We start from the raw sequence: 13199 nt of genomic DNA on the forward strand, positions 1-13199 counted from the left end.
GACTTACGTGGTGATGATGGTATTCCGAGAGCTGTTTGAATTTGAATTGCTTCCGTTTGATGGAAAATAGCCTTGCAGCTTCTTCACGCGACAAGCATTGCTTGATCCATTAGCGACCCAAACGTTATGGCTTTTCCTGTTCAGCTGAAAGCCAAGAACCCTATCATCCGTTAATCACCCAGAGGTGAAAGCTCTCAGAAGATTGATAAAAAAGCTCGTAGCAAATTGTTGATTGAAATATCCCGGTCGCAGATTGGTCCGTTGAAGCCATGCATACAAACAGAAACATTGTTGCAGAAATTGATCAGTTGAACGCGGCAATGCAAGAAACGTCGCCATAGCCTGCCGATTCATCCCTACAATTGGCAAGAACAGCTACCAAAACGCATCGCCAACCGAGGTCTATATACATATTTCATCGCCAGTTATTGCTATCGCATCAAGTATAGAGCAAGAGCATCGAACACTTCTAGTGCATCGATGTATCAATTGGTTGCATCCGTCGGATCTGAAGCTCCCAACTGTGGCGAAGAGGTGTTCACAGTGCTCGGGGGCAAGGCCTCGTGCAGGCGCAAATTCGTCATCAACCTCCAGCTTGTGGACGAAGATGGCAACCTCATCAACAACAGCAGCAACGAAGAGCTCTCCATCGTTGCTTCCGTCGTTTATGCTCACGATTTCAGCCCCATCGTCCAAGATGAGAACCTCTTTCTTGCCGAACCCCCGCTCTTCACCACCTTCAATGGCGTCGAATATCCCTCCCAAGACCGCCCCACTCGTCTGATCGGAGGCAAAGCTTCCTTCAAGCTTGCCATTTCGCTCTTGTCTTCCAAATACGACAATCGCCTCTTCTGCATCTGCTTCACCCCGCAGCAAATTAGTGCTTCTTCTTCTGATTCCGGCGATATGGTGCCCCTTTGCCAGCCTTGTTATTCTAAGCCAATACGCAGCATTTCTCGGAAGAGGACTCCAGCCGCAGCAGCTGCCGCGGCTGCTGCCCGCCCTTCGCCCTCCTCCTCGCAGCTTTGTGATCAGAAAGCTCCATTTTGTATGATCAAATCGGCTGATACTAGCGAAGAGGTCGAAGGATATTTCCGGGGAAGCACCACACCTTCTAGCAGCGAGGAGGAGGACGGCGGCTCCAAGAGTACTCCCAACAAGGATACTGACCTGCCCTCGAAGATCAGCAGATCGGAGACCAACCAAGCTCTCCGTCATAGCCATGTCTCCAGAAACAGTTTCATCACGCACGGGGCTCCTCGGCTTCGAGGTCTTCGCCGTGATACAATCTCCGCAGATAGTCCCGCCTTCGCCTCGATCGCGCACGACAGCTTTTCCACCAGGAAGGAAACACTCTGCACAGATCCAACCTCAAATTTCATCAATGCTGCTGCAGCGAGGATGAACCACAATGTCGTTCCTGTGGATGCAAACGGTCGATTTTCGCCCCTCCCACTGTCGCGCTCTGAATCCACCAGTCCTAGCTCGGGCATCCTGAACTCAGACGGTAGCATTGATCACGATATTGCCTTCTCGCAGCCCTCTCCGATTGCAGCAGATAGGCCGGTAAGTGCTCCTCATCCGGTGAGTGGCCCCTTTCGTCCCTATGCCAGTGTCGGAGCTTGCAGGGTACCCACGTCCGATCATTTTCCCCGAAGCAATTCCACACGAATCAGGTCACCTCTGTACGCGTTGAGAAGGCACTGTGCAGAAGGCCAGCTGAGCTCCACTTTGGATCACAAGGCCATGCGGACTACGCCAGGGAATCCGGTACTGCAGGCAACGACATCCCGTAACAAACTACAAAGCCTGGATGCGGTGCTGCAAAGATTTCTATCAGAGGCTGGTAACCACAACGGAAGTCCGTCCCCAGAATGCAGTTTTGAGGAGGAGGAACAGTCGTTGCGCTCGCTAGAGCTTACTCTGCAGGAAGCCATACGCGAGCTCGAGAAAAGGAAAGACGAGCTGCGTAACAAGAGACGTCGCCTCCTGGAAGATGAGGCACGGATGCACAACATTGTTTTTCAATCTTCATCCTGGGTGGAGAGTCTTACCAGTAGATTCAACTTCTGATGATCAATCTGATAGATCGGGCTCATCCTGCATTCTCACGTTAAATGCTTGATACATCAATCTGATTGGTCATCAAGCTACCTCCCTTCTCAGTTTCATGTCTTTTTTCTTCATCTTCCTTTGACAACTTCCCGTCAATCCGCGCTTGATCCCAGCTTTCTAGCAATCTGCACTCGTCTAGAGTTGCTCGTAAAAATATTTGTGGCTCATCGACTTGATTAGTCTCTGGCCAAAACCTTGCGTATTTTCAACGTCAAATCTTTGCAGATAGTTTATGTATCACGTCAAAACATAGCCTGATATTTGTAATGTTGCCAAGAGACGTTAAATAAAATGTGTTTGTTTCGAGTTCTGCATGGAAGCTTATTTCTGAGGGTTATTTAAAGTGCACCTGGTAATTAACACGTTGAGTCATGTACTCTGGAGCCAAGTGATGTATATCTAGGGCGAGCGGCGGGCTTGAGACTTCAATCTGCTTAAATGGGTACGTTAAGTTTTCTCCTGAGATTCTCTATGATTTTGTTTTTGCTTCATATGGTCGAATTTGCACAAATTTCAATTCAGAGGAATCTTCTTGATGGATATGTGCTCACAATGTTTCCCCGATGACCTCCATCATGCATATGTGCTCAGCTCTCTACTACGACAAAAGACTCATGAAATGGCATCTCCCTAATAACCTGTAGTGCCTCCCATCAACGGAGAAAGACTCATGACAAAAGACTCATGAAATGGCATCTCCCTAATAACCTCTAATGCCTCCCATCAACCAAAAAATACTCAAACCCTACTGAAGGCTACCTTTATATAAACATATACATATCATCCCCCCCCCCCCCTCTCTCTCTCTCTCTCCCTCTCTCTATGTGTGTGTGTGCATGCACGCATGCATGTGTATGTGTGTGTGTGTGGAAGATAAGACAACAACCCCTTTTGCATAGTGATGAAAAGACAAAAGAAATTGGGTAAATCATAGAGGGAAGTAGTAAGCTAAGGGTGTCCACTTTTTGTTCACTCCCCAATCCTTAGGAGGTGGAAAAACAAGCTTTTTAGCACACAAAAATGCAAATCTCACCTACTTCCCTATGGATCTAGTCTTTGAAGTCTTCAGACACAACATCACACATGCTATTGTACACACAATGGTATAGTCTGATCGAAAATTCAATGAACACATAAAAAATTTCTGTGTCACACGGCATGGTTCTAGGGCGGTCACACCTTTGTCACGAACTGAGAGTATCATATTAACTTCTAAATTTCTCACTTATTTTAGATTAAATGTTATTGAAGCTTTGTAGCTGGTCTCTTTACATCATGTAGAGCTTAACTTGATTTATTGGTAATTATTTGAATAATCTATCTAATTATAAATAATTATTTATAATAAATAAAGCCATAAAATACATGCATTTTAGTAGCACACCACATTTTTTTAGTATTTTGAATAATTAAGAAAATCCAATTCAGTGAAAAGTTAGTAGGCACATAAGGGTGTGTGGTTCAATCATCAAATCCCAAATCCAACGGTTAGATTTAGGAAGATTGAATTTTAATTTTTACTTTTACTCTCCTTTTACTCCTCAAAGGATTAACAAAGAATATTAAAAATAAATCTAGTAATTCTCAAACATGACCAAACATTTCAAAAATGTTAAAATTTTTAGTCCTCTGCATGATGAATAAGAGGAAAAATTTTTGGTTAAATTTGAGTAAGGGAAACGTGCAATATGGCCTCCAAGAGTGAAATCTCTCTTTTGTGGGGGGAAAAAGGGCCACCCAAGCCTAATACCAAGACAAGGTAGGTTTGGTATTAGGCTTGGTGAGGTAGGCTAGGAGCATCACAGACCCTAGTGGCAAGCCTTTGGAGTGTGCATGACGCCCATGTGGAACGCTGAGTCATCTATTTTTGCCTTGCTACCATGCCACATTATTAGACCGCATGGTGCCATGTCATGAAGGAGATGTGACATCACTCCTTGCCATGTCACCTTAGATTGCCACACGTGCTGCCACATCAGCCACATGTGCCACCTCATCATTCCACATCATAGGAACTCTTGGAGCCATGTCATCACACCTTGCCACCTTGGCATACCTCGTCAACATTGCCACGTCACCAATCCCTCCACCTCAATTTACCATGTCAATCTACCACCTCATGAATGCCAACTCACCATGCCACATCACATTTCCACGTCATAGAAGAGACTCATATATTCCACACCATATTGCCACATCATTACCATGCATGGTGCCACATCAGCCACATGTATACACATCATGATGATGGCGAGCCACATCATCAACATGCATGGTAAATTATACATGCATGTGATTTGAGTGCATGGGGCATAGAATACCATGATCGAGGTTTATGACCACAATCTGCATGTAAGTTATACATGCATGTGATTTGAGTGCATGAGGCATAGAATACCACGATCGAGGTTTATGACCACGATTGAGGTATTTGGAAGTGGCAAAATAATCAAATTGTCATGGTTTATGACCACGATCAAGGTATTTGGAGGTATCCAAAAGTGGCAAAATAATCAAATTGTCATTGTTTATGACCACGATCGAGGTATTTGAAGATATTTGGAAGTGGCAAAATAATCAAATTATCATGGTTTATCACATGGGTTATTCTCAAATTGCATTAACGAAAATATTAATCAAGATAGGCACATATGTTATGTGAATATTAAACTAAAATAAAATCAAACGATGCAAATATTCAAAATTAACATTGGATTCCATGTATATATAATATGATTAAAATCAACTTATTTGAGTAGACCACAAAAATTAGTTTCAAAACAAAATCAAATGGAATTTTAGTGGCCAATTATTTTCAATCTTAGCACTTTCTCCACCAATAATAATCAAGAGAAATCTAGTGGATGAGTTCAGGCTCTCTATAAGACACCACGTTTTGGTTCATTTCACCCATTCTTAGCCATTCTTGCCTCCCCATCACTTTGTCACACCTTCCATCCTACTTTCATTGAGAATGGGTACTCAAAGCCATAGAGCTAGTAGATGTGAAAGATGTAGGAACCCCCCCCAAATCTCATTGACGAGGAGTGCAAGCGGAAGGCTCGCGAGCGCAAGCGAGCCTCTAGAGCTAGAGCTTGCATTGCCACCACCGATCCACCTCCACCTCTACATCCCACCTCCACCCCCACCCCCACCCCCACCTCCATTGTCCCCCCCTCCACATCCTCATCCACTCCCCTACCTCCAGCCTCTGCCCTTCCCCTAGCCACCTACATTTTGCCCTCCACTTCTACCTCTTCCCCCTCCACCCTCCCCCCTCCCCCTCCCCCTCCCCCCCTTCCCCTTGGTGTCTACCTTCCCCCCTCCACCCTTCCATCTCCCATTGATCCCCTTGCCCCACCTTGCAGCAGCAGTGTTGCTTCACGATGTGACTTGCCAAAGTCCACTATCCGTCATCGTACTAGCAAGATTGTGTAGTCTTTTTTTAGTGACCTTACGCCAACTTCGCAGTCTAGTCTTCTCACATCCCTGATTGATCACCCTGACTTGGTAGAGTGTAGGAGGCTTGTTGGTCTTGGTGCACTTAGAGATAGGGTTGTATGTAGCGAGGTCCTTAGTAGTGTTCAATGTTCCTATGCTTCTATTAAGCATAGGAACTCTAGTGATGCCTTGGCAACATGTCGTGCTATTGTGGCTGCCATTAGTAGACCTCATATGACAGGCCATGTGCATACCGCTTCACGTCTTCTTCAGATTGCACCGTGCACATTGCGAGCAGGCATGATTAGGAGGCAGAGTCTAGAGGATAGTGAGACTGATGCTCTTTGGGCTTCAAGTGGTTGTGCATCTTGTAGCGATCGATTGTTGGATGATTCCACTAGGTCCTTCATACAACAGTTTTGGGAGGAGCATTGCAGAGTATCCCCAATGTTTAAGAAGGCATTGTGGAAGAGGGTATCACATGGTGTGTACATTGAGCATGGTGCATGTTTTTTGGAATGTACCCAGATTGAGTTGTACACTCAGTCTATAAAGGTGCACCCGGAGGTCAGGATTGGATGGAGATCATTTGAGCGATGCAGGCCATGATTTGTGCGATGCTCTCAGGAGCGTGACATGTGCTGTTGTCGCTACCATGTGGATTTTGGATTGATGTATGACGTATTTCGTTCCCTTGATGGTCATAGGGGAGTGGTTCCTACTAGCCCTCATGACTTCATTCATTCCATATTGTGTACATGAGATGGCGATGCTTTATTCCACTCCCTTAATTGTATGGAAGGCAGGTGTACTTTGTGTGGTGACTTTGCTAGAGTGCCACGAGTTGCACTAGATACTTGTGACATGCAGATGGTACATTGGCAGTAGTATGAGTATAGTACCCTGACATTAGATGGTGGTGCATAGTCGAGGAGGTTGCAGCTTGTGGGGAAGGAGACACCACGTGTTGTATTCATTGACAATTTTTGAGGGAAGTTGTACCGCTACATACGCCACTCACACACTGCGAAGTGGGAGGATCGTCAATTCCGTGCATGTTTGAGGACATTTCCTATAGGGGTGGTTGTCTCAGTGGTGGACTTTGTGAAGAATTATACCTTTGCACCACAGCATGAGATCCAATCGGAGTATCATTTCTCCGAACAGGTGACCTGTGATTGCGTTATTGGTTTTTTTATGGCCTCATTATATTGAATTATTTCAATAGTCTTTTTTTTTTTAATGTTAATGCCATATTGCAGGTTGCTATATTTGTGCACATTAGCTATCGTCATGCACAGTCTCATGTGGATGGCATTGATAGCACCATGGACTCACCCGTCATTGTGCGAGAGTATCACTTCTACATTAGTGATGATCGATCGCATGATGCCCATTTTGTGCAGCATTGCTTCACTTTGCATGATAGTTTCTTGAGGGATCATGGTGTCACATGGCAATGGCGCTGGATCTGGTCAGACAGCTATGGTGGTCAGTTCAAATCTGCTATACAGTTTTATTGGTTCTACAGATGGCACCATGAGACAGGCATTCTGATCACATGGAGCTACTTCGAGATAGGGCATGGTAAGGGAGAGCACGAACGGTGCAGGCGCTTGCATAAAGCATGCTTTGCATTGATACCAGTTGCATCACAGTGCCGATCGCTTCAAGGATGCACATGATGTGGTGCAGTGGTGCAGCCAGCACTTATCCACTAGTGCTATCTCCTCGTTTCAGTCGCGTGACGATAGGGTGGTGAGCCAGTATTTTTGGTGCGTGGACATTGGGAGTCTTGATTGGTCTAGGCTTTTGATTGTCATTCAGTGTCTGGCACTCTTGATTTCCATTCCATCAAGAGCATAGGTGAGTCTCACCCCACGATCTTTTCTCGATGATTTGCATGTTTTTGCTCTGCATGCATTGATGATGATTGGGGAGTGTGCTCCATGATACCATGGGCCGATCCATGGGCACTGCGAGTGCTTTCTCCCTTCCACCCTTGGGAGGAGGTACATGATGATCAAGACGCAGGATTTAGTTCCTCTAGAGATTATGACCAGCTTACAGATATGTTGCGTATTGGTGATATCTTCGCGGTCATTGCTTCAGAGGGCAATGAGGAGGGTGTGGATTATTACTTGTTGTGATGCTCTATGGCGAAGAGTGTGCTGAATGAGGATACAATGGATGGGCATGGGATGCACTTCGATGCTCATAGCATGATTATAGGTGGCCACTATTTTCAGCAAATACAGAGTCATGGTTGTTATATTGAGTTCCAAGAGTACATGGTAGATCAGGAGGCATATATGTATTCTCATCTTGTTATTGCGATCAAGATTACTTTGGGTCGTGTTCGCACTCGCAAGGCGATGTCCATTCCACGATGGCACCTTGCAGTGGAGGATCACAAGAGCATACTTGCAACTATTGCATGAGAGCCGATGCTGAGGAATAGCACATTACATATCATAGTTTTGGGATTATTAGTTGATCAAATAGATTTTTATTGGGTATCACTAGTTGATTACATATTTTTGTATTCGATATGTATAGGCTCAGTGTGTGACCATACCATTGTAATTTTCATGGACTCATATTTTGTATTTCACTATGATGGTTTTATACATGTTCATACACATCATTGTAATAGATTCTATTTTATACATGATGTCCGTTGTCTTCTCAATGGGATTTGTTATTTCTATAAAACAAAAAATTGTTTATTAATAGTAATGTTGTAATTGTGTTTTGTGCTTTAGGACATTTTAAAAATGTGACTAAGAAAGTTCATGCACGTACTAACCAAATATGCATGTGGACTTATCTGTTGGGGATGAAACTCTGTACGGCTCTTACGCTACTCTAGACCTACATCCATGCAAGATTTGGTCTCTAAATGATTTGGTATGTGCCACGTGGAAGGTATAATGTGTACATTTTTGCAAGCACTCCCTACTGGTGACTACGTATGGAAAATGGCGCATGTACTAACCAAATATGCATGTGGACTTATCTGTTGGGGATGAAACTTTGCACAGCTCTTAGGCTACCCTAGACCTACATCCATGCAAGATTTTGTCTCCAACTGATTTGGTATGTACCACGTGGAAGGTATAATGCATACATTTTTGCAAGCACTCCTACTAGTAACTACATATGGAAAATGGCACACGTACTAACCAAATACGCATGTGGACTTATCTATTGGGGATAAAACTTTGCACTACTCTTAGGCTACCTTAGACCTACATCCATGCAAGATTTGGTCTCCAACTGATTTGGTATGTGCCACGTGGAAGGTATAATGCGTACATTTTTACAATCCCTACTAGTGACTATGTATAAAAAGTGGTGCACGTACTAACCAAATATACATGTGGACTTATCTGTTGGGGATGAAGCTCTGCACGGCTCTTAGGCTACCCTAGACCTACATCCATTCAAGATTTGGTCTCCAACTGATTTGGTATGTGCCACGTGGAAGGTATAATGCGTACACTTTTGCAACCACTCCCTACTAGTGACTACATATGGAAAATGACACATGTACTAACCAAATACACATGTGGACTTATCTGTTGGGGATGAGACTTTGCACCACTCTTAGGCTACCTTAGACCTACATCCATGCAAAATTTGGTCTCCAACTGATTTGGTATGTGCCACGTGGAAGGTATAATGCATACATTTTTACAATCCCTACTAGTGACTATGTATAAAAAATGGTGCACGTACTAACCAAATATGCATGTGGACTTATCTATTGGTGATGAAACTTCGCACGGCTCTTAGGCTACCCTAGACCTACATCCATGCAAGATTTGGTCTCCAACTGATTTGGTATGTGCCACGTGGAAGGTATAATGCATACAAATGGGCAAGGTTATCTTGGTTTATTCCTCTACACATTTTTGCTTCTTTATTTCAGAATATACATATGCATAGAACAAAAAATTTTGCAAGCACTCCCTACTAGTGACTACATATGGAAAATGGTGCACGTACTAACCAAATACGCATGTGGACTTATCTGTTGGGAATGAAACTTTGCACTGCTCTTAGGCTACCTTAGACCTACATCCATGCAAGATTTGGTCTCCAACTGATTTGGTATGTGCCATGTGGAAGGTATAATGCATACATTTTTACAATCCTACTAGTGACTACGTATAAAAAATGGTGCAAGTACTAACCAAATATGCATGTGGACTTATCTGTTGGGGATGAAACTCTGCACAAATCTTAGGCTACCCTAGACCTACATCCATGCAAAATTTGGTCTCCAAATGATTTGGTATGTGCCACATGCAAGGTATAATGCGTACATTTTTGCATGCACTCACTACTAGTGATGACTGTGTATTAAAAATGGCACGCATACTAACCAAATATGCATGTGGACTTATCTATTGGGGATGAAACTTTGCAAGGCTCTTAGGCTACCCTAGACATACATCCATGCAAGATTTGGTTGCCAATCGATTTCGTATGTGCTGCGTGGAAGGTATAATGCATACATTTTTGCATGCACTCCCTACTAGTGACTATGTATGAAAAATGACGAACATACTAACCAAATATGCCGGTGGACTTATCTGTTGTGCATGAAACTTTGCACAGCTCTTAGGCTACCCTAGACATACATCCATGCAAGATTTGGTCTCCAACTAATTTGGTATGTGCCACGTAGAAGGTATAATGCGTACATTTTGTATGCACCCACTACTAGTGACTACCTATGAAAAATTATATATGTATTATATGATTTTGGACCAATCGTACATAATCATATATTAGTGTTTAACACATGTTACTACCAATGAGCACCATTCCATGCTAAACATTGACATTTTTTTCTTTATCTACAAATTACAAAAATTAGTGACAATATTAGTGTAATAATTGCAAGCATTGATATATATGAAATTCAATATGATATTCAAAATGATAAAGTTCATAGCACAAGAGAGAGAGAGAGAGAGAGAGAGAGACCTTATACTTGAACACCTTTTCAATGCTTAATGTTTACAATTACTTCACACGGCATTATTTTTAAAATACCTTATGTATTAGATGTGTGAATTGAGATATTTGAAATTCAAAATGATACTTCTAATTTTAAATGTTTATGTTAGATTTGAACAAACTATAAACTGAGATAAACAAAGTAAGAACAACATCATAAAAGTACCAAAATGCTCATACATCATAAAAGTAAGAACAACATCATGAAAATACCAAAATCAATGTGTACATCATCATCATCATCGTGGAGAAGTGCATCCCTAAAAAAGATATGTGTGAAGCCTAAACAATCATCCTAAATTAGAATCTGATAACTCCACATATGATCTTCTAGTCATCCTCTGACATGGCTCCTATATGACCTATTGCCCAACCATCCGCTGTGTGCCCTCGAGCATAGCCGGATCATGTGGGCCAGCCTCATCTTGATGAAGAGGAGGGCATGCTGCATGAGCCACCACTGCCATCTCTACCTCCCTCGCCTCCTCTATGTATGCGCACCTCAGCTCCCAAAGTCATGCATCTGTGAATACTCATGCCTCAAATCTAGCTCGAGTAATCATCTCTACATGTAGAAGACGCTGCTCTGGCTCCACCCAAGCTGCTGCTCCACCCACTGCTGCATTGATATATGAAGCTCTACCTCTCACTCAATACGACGTGCCTCCTCTGCTCGTGCCTTGTCACTTGGCATGAAATCACCATATGAGAAGCATCGTGGAATACACGCTGTAACCACTGAAATATCAGCGCCCTCCTGCTGCAACAAAGCTCTCTGTGCCTCCTCCCTATAGTGCTCTATCAAGACCACATGGGCAAATGGATCAATGGCCTAATGATGACCACGATACAGATCATCCATGTATAGTCCTCTGTATGTGGCCACATCAATGTCAGCAAAGCATACAGGGCACACTAATCGTGCCACCATGTGGCGGGTCATGCAATGGAGATGTGCGATGTGGCCGCACCCTAGTCCAAACCAACCTACGGTGTCAAAATCCTCATGGCAAAGGATGCAAGTGGTGGTAGGAAGCCTGGCTATGACTGGTGCATCTATGGGTGTCCTAGTCGGCACATCTATAGGAGGAGCGGGGTACAGGGCCACACTGGGTGGATCCTATGGCGAGATGGATCACGACTAATATGTCTCAACTACAAAATATAGTGCTCTGCTTGATGGTAGGCTATGTGTGTCTGAATCCTCTGCTCCTCCAAATCTGCCTCCAACTGTCATACACGAGACTCCATATCTTATCGTAATAGATGTGCCTACTAAGCAAACATGTCGCGTACATGGTGAGAATGAACCAAAAAACTTCAGTTCAAAACATGCAACAAAAAAAATAACTAAAATAATCAGAATAGCTAACCTCGACCCTAGAATCAACCAACAATGCCTCTAACTCTACAATTCCATGTGTCTCGAGCATCCAACTCATGCTGAGGCAGTGTAGATGTGGGAGGTGGTGTAGATGTGGGAGGTGGGGGAGGTGGAATTGAAAGTGATCTCGATAGGGTAGAGACCATGTCGTGCAAGGATGAGGCCACTGAATGAACATCCCCCCTAATCCATCCTCCAACAACTCGCAATGCCGGTGTAGGGATAGTGTGCAGTTCTAGTGCCTCGCATCGACGCCGACGAGTCTGATGCTCCTGATGCCCCATCCTACCATGTCCCGCTCCTAATCCTGGATGGGTACTAAGGTAGTCTACTCGATGACCAAGCACAAACTCGGCGTATAGTTGCATGGCAAATGACCTGGCTATCTGATGGTTGTGAGGCATTCGACCACCATTCGCAATGAGATATCTCGGATAAATGTGTGCTGCTATGACGGGGTGCCTACAACGTAAAATATAAAAGGGCTGCCCTAATCATGGTCGCATCGCCTCAATGTGACCATCCCAAAACATATCCTCTAAGGCTTGCCTGTGAGGTGACTCATTCTCAAACAACTCTCGAATGGCTCTCCAATCCAAGCCATGGCCATCGATCTCTGCCTCAGCCTGTGCCTAAAAGGTATCCAAAACATCCTCAACTATGTCTAATCAACCTAGAGCATCAATGACTAAATCAAGACTTGCAACCAAGTGAGGGGGTGCCACAACATCCTGCAATGCCCTCATCTCAACTCTCAAAATCGCTATCTGCATATGAACAGTGGTGCCAAAACCTGCACGCTAGCTGGTGCATGCACAAAAAAACACATGGAAATTAATATTCTATTTGGGTAATGAAAATTAATATTCTATTCAATGGGATTTAATAATCTATTTGGGTAATAAAAACTTCTAGCTAGCCAATTTTGATTGAATTTTTGCAAAAGCTCATGACAAGATTTCATGGAATCACATAAGTCTTCGTATTTGTCTATGTAACTATATCCATACATAGATCTACAACCTTCCCTAGTTCCCTATTTCTATAGTTTCATGTGCCACCTAAAGGGATTGTTATCCACATGATCTACCCTCTCCTTGCATCAACCTCTCACACCATATGATTTGAAAATGATGTGTAGGCGAATGTGTTGTTCAAGTCATCCTATTTGTTTGATTGATTACACTTAGTCACGTACTCCTTGATGAGGTAGGATGTCGTTGGGATC

At 43.5% G+C, this 13199-nt stretch overlaps 1 protein-coding gene across 1 annotated transcript; it reads left to right on the forward strand.

Moving 5' to 3' along the window:
* Positions 1 to 480: 480 nt before the first annotated feature.
* LOC147882905 (uncharacterized) lies at positions 481 to 2073 on the forward strand. The gene has a single exon (XM_087400530.1). The coding sequence runs from the start codon at positions 481 to 483 to the stop codon at positions 2071 to 2073; it is 1593 nt and encodes a 530-aa protein (XP_087256656.1).
* The last annotated feature ends 11126 nt before the right edge of the window (positions 2074 to 13199 follow it).

This window comes from Dipteris shenzhenensis, chromosome 29 (genome assembly GCF_047967505.1).
Source record: "Dipteris shenzhenensis isolate YYH24624 ecotype China chromosome 29, Dip_SZ_1.0, whole genome shotgun sequence".
NCBI classification, from domain to species: Eukaryota; Viridiplantae; Streptophyta; class Polypodiopsida; order Gleicheniales; family Dipteridaceae; genus Dipteris; species Dipteris shenzhenensis.